The sequence below is a fragment of the Cryptotermes secundus genome, unplaced genomic scaffold (assembly GCF_002891405.2).
Source record: "Cryptotermes secundus unplaced genomic scaffold, Csec_1.0 scaffold152, whole genome shotgun sequence".
Taxonomy (NCBI): domain Eukaryota; kingdom Metazoa; phylum Arthropoda; class Insecta; order Blattodea; family Kalotermitidae; genus Cryptotermes; species Cryptotermes secundus.
Genome location: NW_019720705.1, coordinates 2,683,974 through 2,694,866, shown reverse-complemented (window position 1 = coordinate 2,694,866; position 10,893 = coordinate 2,683,974). Strand labels below are relative to the sequence as shown.

At 41.1% G+C, this 10,893-nt stretch overlaps 1 protein-coding gene across 1 annotated transcript; it reads right to left on the bottom strand.

Annotated features, from left to right (window-relative positions):
- Nucleotides 1–503: 503 nt before the first annotated feature.
- Nucleotides 504–7,662, bottom strand: LOC111871453 (achaete-scute homolog 1b). Its single transcript, XM_023864597.2, has 2 exons — nt 6,250–7,662; nt 504–1,191 (listed from the first exon to the last, which is right to left on the bottom strand). Exon 1 carries the CDS (start codon nt 7,388–7,390, stop codon nt 6,350–6,352), a length of 1,041 nt encoding a protein of 346 aa, XP_023720365.1. The 5' UTR covers nt 7,391–7,662; the 3' UTR covers nt 504–1,191; nt 6,250–6,349.
- Between the last annotated feature and the right edge of the window lie 3,231 nt (nt 7,663–10,893).

Sequence of the window (10,893 nt, the reverse complement as noted above, 5' to 3'; positions counted from 1 at the left end):
AATTTACACATTTAAATAAGAACAGAAACCTTGTCACTTCTCTTCCTGAGTAATTACTAAATATATTCCTTATTGATATATTTCTTTAGTGGAATAAACTGTCAACTTCAGAGATCAGTAAGTCACGAAGTTCAAATTATTACACTGCATGTTCTCTTGCAAAAATATAAAATTAAGTCTTTACAATGATTGTCAAAACAGTTTCCAAAATATGTACTTTTCATTGTATATTCACTTTATTTCAAGAGTAGAAAAACAAACCAAGCTCTCCGTGGCTTTTAGTCCGCAAACGAACTATACAGACAGAGCGACCGCCGCTTGTCGGCGAAGTTAGTGCCAACCTCAGCGGATAGAGGGTGTCGCGTGCTCAGCGCAACGAATCCCCACGGCCGTTAATCTCGGTTTTTTAGGCCAGAGCCGCTACTTTTCCATTAGAGTAGCTCCTCAATTATCCTCACGAGGCTGAATGGATACCGTTTCAGACTCACTACTTCTCAGAAAATCTTGTGGCGCAGGGAAATGAACCCGGGATCTCTGGATCTGTAACCAGAAGATCTGACCACTAGATCACAGAGGCAGTCAAGAGTACAGTTCAGCAAAAATTGCAGTGGCAACACTTGACCAGGCGATACGAATGAAAATTCAGATATTTGTGGCATTTCGTGAGCTTGCTGATACAATTAATTTCATAAAATGCAATACTGATATATATGGCATTTTGTACGTTATTTCGTCAGGGTTTCTGGTTAACGAGCTATAAAGATTACTATGATAAATTGCACAAATGTGTGCAGTCAAATGGAATGATATAACAATGACTGTTACAACTTTCCAGATCCAACTAAATTCATCTAAAATATTTACAAATATACAATATAAAATATATTTTAAATCTGACTAGAAAAATCAACGGTTCAAAACACACGAGACACGTTCATAACAGTTATCACCTTGTTTCTATATATCAGTCAAAATATAACAGTCTCTATTTAGAAACAGAATAACTGGCGAGATATGTCTCAATTTAATAAGGCACGCCTGTTCTGAAAGACAAAGAAAAATGAAGATCTTCCTTCGATAAAATTCATGATTTGGCCTGGTGAGTCAACGTTTCGAGATTCCAAACCCATTGACTGCATTGCTTTATGTTAAGGCTCTCTACTGCTGTTCAGGCACGAGATGCACATCCATCTGAAACAAACAAAATATTAGGTCATAATTTGTTCAGAGAGGAATTATTACTTTTTATATTCAATTCTTATAAGAGAAGAACGTAGATTTGTGGGTGTTTGAGAGCAGGAAGCTACTCAAGACGAACTTATTTAGGCATAAAAGGAAGACATGAAGAACAATGCATAATAAATAACTTCAGCTTTGTATTCTTTAAAAAGTAATTCTTATAATCAAATCACGGAGAATGAGATGAGCATGGCATGTAAAATGTATGGGACAAAAGTGAAATGCATGAAAAGATTTGGTACGAAGCCATGAAAAGGGGCACGCGGTAGGGGCTATGCTACAAGCCAGAAGGTCGCGGGTTCAAGTCCCGATGTGGTCATTGAATTTCTTTCAATTCGCCTAATCCTTCCAGCCGCACTATGGCCTTGGGGTCGACTCAGCCTCTAACAGAAGTGAGTACCAGGAATTAATTAAACAATTTTCCTGGGGAGTAAAGCACGGCCGGCGCGTAAGGCTGACAACCTTACCGCCATCTTTGAGCCGATTGTCTACATAATGTGGGACCCTCAACGTCTCACAACCCTATGGGCCTTCACGGCCTGGTACAGGGATAGCTTTACTTTTTTTACTTTTACGAAGTCATGAAAGAAAGGGGTCACTTGGAAGTTCTAGTCCTCGATGGGAGAATAATGTTATGTGGATCAGGGTGTGTAGGGCTGGATTCGTGTGACTCCATCGAATTCCAAGATTATGAATGGCGTGAAGCTGAAGTAGGGGCAATTTCCCTATTCAAGTGCCAAGTGACGTCAATTTCATTTCTGGTTGTATAGACACTGAATGGCTGCAAATATATGCCTTCGAATTAATTATGTACTATTTTACAGCCTCCGAAAAAAATATTTTAGCACAATTGGTTGTAAAATTGTACTGAGAGTCATATATATTTTATATGTAAAAGTTATTATTACTCTGCTTTAAGCAATCCTTCAAAACACGAACAATTAGGAATTCTGCAGTAATTTTTCTCAAGTTAAGAACCTTTTTCAAGGTCTTGTCATTAACAACTTTTATTAAGTAATAAACATTCATTTGTAAGAAATGTTTCTCTGTCGGCTGTACAAATAACGAACGCTTCATTTTCTCTCTACCAATAATATGCACGCAAACTTCACATCACATAAAATGTTCAATATATTCGGAAAGGCTAGTATTTGGTCTGAACTTGTATTTACTTTTTGCGAGTCGACCAGGGTTTCCTTTCTAAACTAGAGCCTCATCCCCCCACCCCAGTTTCAACCAAAATTCTTCATAGATTTTAATCCCAAGCAATAAGGTAATCATTGTGCAAAGCCACCTTAAACTTCGTCTGGCAAGAAGGATCTCTTTTGAAGGCAGTGGTTTCTTTTATATTCCTTTCAGAAATATTTTTAAAATGTCCTTTCAAAACCACCTCCTGCTTCTCTTCTAGTCTAAGACCGAAAAGAAGATGGAGAAGAAGGTACAGAGAGAGAGAGAGAGGTTTCTTATGTTTTTTTTTTCAACCTTCAAAGGGACTTTTAAGATCAACGTAACGAAAGACTGGGTTTTCTGAATAGAGGTTATGGAAAACGAGAGCATTGAACGCTGGAGCTATTATACAAAGATCGAAGTTGGCTGAATTCATTCAGCTACAGGTAGAGCAAGGTTCCTCGGCCAGTAACGGAGGTCTCAGTATCAGATTCATCCGAATGTCTCCCGCTGAAGCAACTTCGTAGTCAAGTTGACTTTCCTTTAGATTTATTAACTTTATATCTAACGCGAAGAAGGTTGAGGGTGTTTGTGAACAGGGAGATGAGGGCAGTATCCGTAAGACACAGACAAGCGACAGTAGGAATAAGAATACTGCGTATTGGGAAGTAGATTCTAAAGGGCTCTGACGATGGTGTGTAACACTCAGAATTACTGGGTTTTTGGACTTTGTCCATCTCCCGGTATTCTATAAATTAGAAAACCCAACGTTTCGGAAACTGGATCTGTTTCCGTCCTCAGGTGAGGGAAGACACCTACTCTGTTGGGTCCCTTAGAAAGCGCTAGCCTCAATCACTGGACCTAACAGAGTAGATGCCTTCTCCCCTTCTGAGGTCGGAAACAGACCCAGCTTCCGAAATGGTGTTTTCTAGTTACTAGAATACTGGACGATGGACGAAGTCCAAAAACTATGTAATTCTGAGTACGTATTGAGAAGTTTCATAATTTACACTTTTCACAGAATGTTGTTACTACGATGATGTGTGTACATCATGTAACATACGTATAGCGAAATGAGCCAAAATTGTATTTACATATTTGAGTTTTATTTATTTGTTAAATTGTTTTAACCAGAAGAGAAAACAACTTACGAGACATAAGATTAGAAAGTCGGATGGTACTAATATGAATCTCAAAAGAAATTTAGTACGAAGTTGGAAATAACTGACCTTGGATGGGGCAAATTGGTGAGCGTTTTGTGAAGACAGCGACGAATTTCTGACTTTTGTAAGCAGGTAATTTCTCTACCAACTGACCAACTATCAGGACGTGAAAGAAGGTACTTCACTGTGGAATTCAGTAAGAGTAACAGACTAGATGTATACAGTTAAGAATCTGATGGTAGTAATCGAGTTGCATAATGCAGCAAAACAGAAACATTAAGCTCTTTCGCGAAATGTCTCAGATCTTTCTCTTGGTAGATACAGGTCCATTTTATTTATTTGGACGCAGAGTTTTACTTTTATTTCTTCCACCACACCAAACTGTCTTTGTTAAGGCACCTACGCATGCATGATTTTGGGAGCATTTTATTTTTATTTTATTAATTTTATTTAATACCTCTATTATCGTCCTATATCACCTTTCGTTACCTAATTTTTAAGGGAATCAGTGACCTTTACATAACTAAGGATTATCTATACTTCATTTTATGTCACGGAAATACATGAAAGGATGAGAAACAAATTCTAAACATTTTCTGCCAAAATTATGTTAAGGAAGTCCAATTTGTCAGTATATAAATAGCGTCAAATAGTAGAATTATTGCTGAATTGGAAAGGATTTGAAAGGACGCACTCGAGGCCTAATCGAAGTACTACGCAGGAATTTGCCTGAAAGGATTGACGAAAACCACGGAAGTCACATTTAACCAGCTTGGTTGATAATAGTTGAAGTTGTGTATATATATATATATGTGTGTGTGTGTGTGTGTGTGTGTGTTGGGGAAAGGAACTTTCTCCCACGCTTTTATTTATCTTCGCCTATGTTTGACACTATCCATCTGGCCTTCCCCTTCGAAACATGGCATCTTAAAGCAACCTGTCACTAACCCTCTGGGTAGACTGCTACCTGATACATATGAGAAACCCAGGCAATAAAATTTCCTTCTCGTGGCTACCTGTTCTGAGCATTGCACACGACTCGCAGCATTCAGTATACACATAAGTTACATATATGAGCATAATACAGGGAGAGGGTTTTCGTCCCAATGTGCTTGTTCATTTTCTACAGGAAATCTCGTGTTTCGTTCCAGTTGAAACATTTCGCCCTCATGGTTCTTTCCTTTGTTTTCCCAGGTACTTCCTGCTTTACCTGTGCTATATAATAATAATAATAATAATAATAATAATAATAATGTTAATACTTATATAATAATATGAAACCACGTCACACGACTAGGATTCTTATACCGTTACTGCTAGCCTAAAATAGCAGTGTTCTAGGATGTGACGTCGTGTAGTCTGATTGGCACTAACCAAAGTTTCTTAAGCACTTACTGCCTCCATCTTCAGGGATCGAAGAGGAAACTGAGGAATCAAGCAAGCAGCAAGCTCATTGAAACAGAACGTTCTTCCGAAATTTCGGTTAATTTCTACCAGACTACACGCAGCCATGTTCAGATACACTTTTCATAGCCACTGTCGTGAGAACCTAAAATTCACTTATTACATTTGTTTTCTCTTCAGGAGATAAAAATGTTAAACCCTCTCTCGTCTCAGTATTAATTCTAATACATAGCATAATATCAAAATTGGATATTTTCAAAACACAGTAATTTTATTTTTAAAGTTTATTAGACACACTGGCATAAATTTACCTTTACAACATACACTATTTAATGTCACAATGTACCTGACAAACGTTTTAATTTCGTTGAATTTTCTGTTCTTCAAATCTGCCTTGTAAATCGCTAGGGGAAGTATTTTTTCTTTTGAAATTTTAAAACAGGTAGAAAAATGGGACCAGACGAGAAGCGCAGGCGCAAGCCTGTATGGATCGTAAGGCTTATGGATTAAATTTATTAGCACGCTGTTCCTACGTATCCTTTTTTTTTTTTTGCTACGCCTCAGTTTTATCGTAAGTCTGGGTAGACTTCCTCCCCATATTATAGAACATACTGAGACACATTAAGAAAATAGAGCGCCTTTGTTCTTACTGCATCTCCCATAGACATGACGCAGGATGTGTGTTCTATGATACGAAAACTAGTGATCCAATATGATTTTGTAACACATATTCTGTCTCCTTCCGATTCACACTATCAACGAAACCAGACTGCTTACTTAGTACCCATCGCTAAGGAAAACATTTGTGTATCATTATGTTCTACTTCATGCAGTAAGCTGAGCAGCTAAGGTCATTTCTTGTACAAAGAATACAAATTGTTACAGGTCTTTTAGTTTTTGAAGCGCTGTGTCCAAGATAGTTTCATATTTTCGAACATATGTTTTAACTTACTTGCTACTTGTTACGTAATTTTGTTGGTACACAAGCAACGAAAAGTCATTCCGCTTTCACTGAAGACGAACTTGAATACAAAATGGATTATATCGACCAGTCAAGTCAGTAGCTCCGGCACATTAGAAAAGCAGCAAGGAAGAAGTTGACGTGCGGGTACAAGACATGTGTTTTACTATTGAAGCGTCTACAGACGAGAGAGCCAGTCAGACGTTGGTTGTGTGTCAAGGCCGAGTACTCCCTTCGTGTGAGCGAGTGTGTGGAACTGGTCGGGCCGCTTTATAAGAAACACATTTATTATATAATGGAAATTGGCTTACTTACCGTTTCGTTGGGTCTCTTTCCTCGCCCATTCTTCCACGTCTGCTAAATGGATGTCCCGTCTAGACCGGCTGGTTCCCATATGTGCGGCTAGTAGCAACCGTCACTGGCTTTGTTGCCACCACGAGATAACATCCAGTAGCTCCTCATCTTCGGGGCTCATTGGTTCGTAATTCTCGTAATTTTCTTGTTGGTACACTGATGTTGGTGCGTATGAAGATACGGCAGAACCTGAACCTTCCGACGCGTATGAAGGCGTCGGTGACGACGATGCTTCTGAGCAGGGCGGCGAGAGTGAGGAGCCCGTAAGAGGCGCCTGTTGCTGTATAAGTAGAGGGTGGCTACTCCCTGACGTGTGGTGAGTGAAATGTTGTGCTCCAACCGGCAGGGTCGCTGTGGCAGTAAAGATAGTTACCGATGACTCCGAACCGCTGGAGTAGTACTCTGTTTCATTTGTCGTTGTCGTCAGGGCTGAGGACCCTGTTTCTGGTATTGAGGAAGTCGTTGAAGACGTTTCAGCAGCGTGGTCATCCAGCAGCTGCTGAAGGCTTCTGATATATTCGACAGCCATTCTTAAGGTCTCGACTTTGCTGAGCTTCTTGCTGGCGCCACGACCTCCAGACCCGTTACCGGATCCCGCGGAAGACGACAAGGCCGCCGCTACTGACAGTGGGATATGGGATCGCAGAGTAGCGAATCCGTTGTTGACCTGTTTAACTCTATTCCTCTCCCTGGCGTTCCGACGGGCGACAGACGCCGGCTGATGTCCAGGTAGGCCAGAATATGTAAGGTGGGTGTTATGAGAGAAGTTTATCCGTCGCTTACACCTCAGTGTGTCAGCTGTGCTGGCAGATGAGGCGGACATATTCACTACGACGCTGGTTCTGCCAGTGTCTGCAGAAGAGGTTGAGGTTGGAGCGGTAGCCCTTTTTTGTTGGACTAGGACTGTCTTTGTGGCTGCAGCAGGATGGAGGAGGGGTGAGGACAGGAGATGCGATGACTGGTGCTGCGTGCCTGACGCACCCGTTGTCGTGACTATGACGCAAGGGCTGGACGTTGTAGCCGACGATGGCTGAATTAGATTTGTCATCGTCTTCTGTTGAGGCCCGACTGTCATAAGGCTTAATGTAGTAGCAGCTGCCATGAGCGGAACTAGGGGAGAAACTAAAACACTACACTTGCAGAATTCACCGAGTTCATAATCTTCAGACTTGGAACTGTTCGAGAAATTCTCACATTGACTTCAGTCGTGTTCCCATAACACGCACATATCACGCCGGTCAGCTACGAGTTCTGTGACGCGTGGAATGATAACACTGTTTTGGTCTCCTGGTTTCGAGCCACAGTCTCACTCTCTCAACGAGCTCTACAAACGTACTAATCTGACAACGACTACAACTGACCTTCTACCTTCGGTAGCAACTCCCGAAATGCTGCCATACACACTGTTACACTGGTCTATGTACTAAACCAACCTCTGCCCCTTCCCCCTTCACATACAAAATAACCCCTCCCCCTCGTTCTAACCTCACAGTTTTTTCCACTCTTCTTCTGTTCCCTACTTACAATCCTTCCCCCTCCCTGCCGCTATACACAACTTCCCCTCTTCTATACCAATACCACAAAAAGCCGCTTCTCCCTCTCTCTCTGATATCTCACCGTCTCTGTCTGCTCTTCCCCATCCCACTGCAACAATGAAGTAGTGGATGCTGGATTCCCGTCAGCCCTTGTATACACATAGCAGAGCTGTACGTTGATGTTGGAGAGGGGAATTTTTAAGGGGCAGCTATTGTAGTGTGCATGTGCTCAGGCTACGAGCTCTGGTTTACTGAAGGACGATATTACGCGGAAGATTTGTTTCTCACGTACTGCAAAGTTCTGCACAAAAATATTTTTAATTTCATAGTCCTTTTCAGCTCCTATCGCTTTAGGTTCATAAATTTAATAACGACGTTCGTTTTCTGAATGAAATGCATGGGGAGAAAGAAGAAATTTATACAAAATTTTGACTGAGAAACCTGGAGATTGGATACCGATTGGGATGCGTAGGTGGGAAGATAACATTGAAATGGATGTTTGACCAATTGTATGATGATGTGTACTGAATCAAAATGGTTCAGAATATGGACATTTTGACGGGCTCTTGGAATACTGTGATGAGCATTTGGTTTCCATGAAAGTTGGAAATTTCCTGAAGAGTTGTATAACTGGCACTCAGTATGCAGCCACCTGCACACGCTGGTTCGTCGCTGGCAGACTTTTTATACCCTGAAGATGGAGGCGATACTTTCCTCCGAAACGTGGATTTACACAATGTCTAGAGGGCGTCTCATCCCAGAAGATGGCATTCTTCATAATTTTACTACATCATTTGACGTTATATAGGCTCCACATTTCAATCAGTGTCATCAAATAGCCTAAAAATAATCTTCTCTAGAAACAATAGTAATTATGGATTAGTGATTACAGAGTCATGTATTGCGTTCTACCGAAGAATAGGCGTGACGTAATTGCTTGAGATGGTATATGTTTTAACTGGGTTTTATAAATAGCGAAGCCCTGAAGCGAACATGTGCATTATGGGTAGGCCCGACTTGACGAGGGCTGCGTCAAACTCTTATGACGGAATCCACTCTCGCAGCAAGGAGAACTCAATTTAATATGAGCAACAAAAAATAAAATGCCTTAACACGATAATACTGTGAAGGCTTCAGTGACAACACAAAGCACGCTATTTCAAAATTTGCACTACACGAACTCTCCTTAGTGTATTGCAGTTAACTGTCTCTCCCTTTAAATATCGCATTATTCCTCTTCTAAATAATGCATGGAGCTATACCTCCACTCCCGCATACGTCTTCATGGCGTGGTGCCTAATTAATTATGAACAAGAAATGCTTTAACTTTAACTTCAACATATGAACTTACAAGTACAATTATTCACAATCACAATTACTGCCAAACTGAAGACTGACTGCTCTTCTAAGGTCAACTACAAACTGAACTCGTCTCTTGCAGCAGTTGGACTCTTATAACTTCCACGCGGACTCGATAGGGAACACCATCTCGAAGGGTTCATTCCGCCTGCCGCTATCGAAACGTTGCTTCATCAGTTCGTATGTAACGGTGGAAAATCCACTGTTAGGGATGGCTAGCGTTCTACTACCTAGCCGCTGTCGTGGGAACGTTGGTCGTTGCCTAGGAAATCAACTCTGATCTCCTCAACCATTCCGGGTTCCTGACACGCCATATTATATCTATATAAATAAAAATGTATATTGGCATGGAACCTGAAAGGCTGAATAGCGGAGCCAGGAGAAACAGATGTTGCTAGGCAACAGCTCGACAAACTCACGTCACCAGCAGCGGATACTTACGCAGCGTTAGAGGAACTGTTCGAAGTGATATTTTCTTTGCGGTCTCTGTCGCGAGTACATCATGGCTAGGAGCTGCCTTCATTAATTAGATCCCGTGTGGGGGGGCGGAGTAAAATAACTCCACCTTAGCCATACGAGTAGTAGGAGGCAAAGAAAAATTAACGCAGTGCCTGGGGGCATAACAGGGCCACCCTGTTCCTGGGGAAAAAGTACTACAATCTGGCCCTTCAGGTTGATGGAGTCTCGAGTCTGAGACAGTAAGATGTGGTCATGAACCCCGCAGGACTCGGACTTGAGAATGACTGCGCTGGAGATGCCAAGAAGAGGGGAGAGTATGTTACATAAGGACTATAACCGCAAGTGTTCAGTTAGAAGATAAGAATTCTGATCATGGGTCTCAAGGGGCTTGGCGTCAAGACGAACTTATTGGCCGTAAACCTCCAACCCTTTGATTCTGACGCTAACTCCGACTCATGAGCTAGTTGTGAGATCGTAGCCAGCGGGCAAAGACGTAAGCAGAAGATATGAAAATTTTCCATTGTTGGGGGCCGTTACCAAGCAACGAGTTAGTGAAGTCATAGAATACTTTATATATGCTGCAGTTACGGTGAACTGTAAAGTGTGTAAAACCGTTAAAGAGTTATAGTTACATGTAGTTACGAGCTATGAAAATCCAGTAAGTCCAATTATCAATCTAAACCCCGTGACTTGTCACCAACATATAAAATATGCTACCATCTTGTAAAGTGGAAACACGATGCCTCTGAAGAAAATAAGTGTCTACGTTATTATCGAATGATAAACGCCTACCCGTTCGACAGACCCGCTTTACAGACACGGTAGAGAAGTTGCCGAATAGTGACGGCGATAGATACAGTCATGCTGCGCTTGAAGACGAAGTGTTGGAAATTTCTCATTACACGACCGCGAGTCAAGAAAGAAATTCATATCATTGACTGTGATTGACATGGCTAAGGTGGCTTCACTAACTTGATCTGCGTAACTTTCCCGAATGACTGATCGGCGGACCGACTGAACAATTTTCTGAAGTGACTAGAAATTAGTAGGAAACAGAAAATATTTATATAGGAATCCTGTTTGTTATATGCTGCTTCCACAGAGAGCCACTCATCGGAACACAAATGCTACTTAGAATAAAATTATTTAAAAATTTGTAAAATATAGTGTAAAGTTTAGAGGATTTTAAATTAAAATGGAAAGTTACGCGATTCATGTATATTTATACTATAACACCGTTGCTACTCGAAAA

Bases quoted from the DNA above. Each gene is read 5' to 3' on its own strand.
- LOC111871453 (XM_023864597.2), bottom strand. From the start codon at position 7,390: ATGGCAGCTGCTACTACATTAAGCCTTATGACAGTCGGGCCTCAACAG.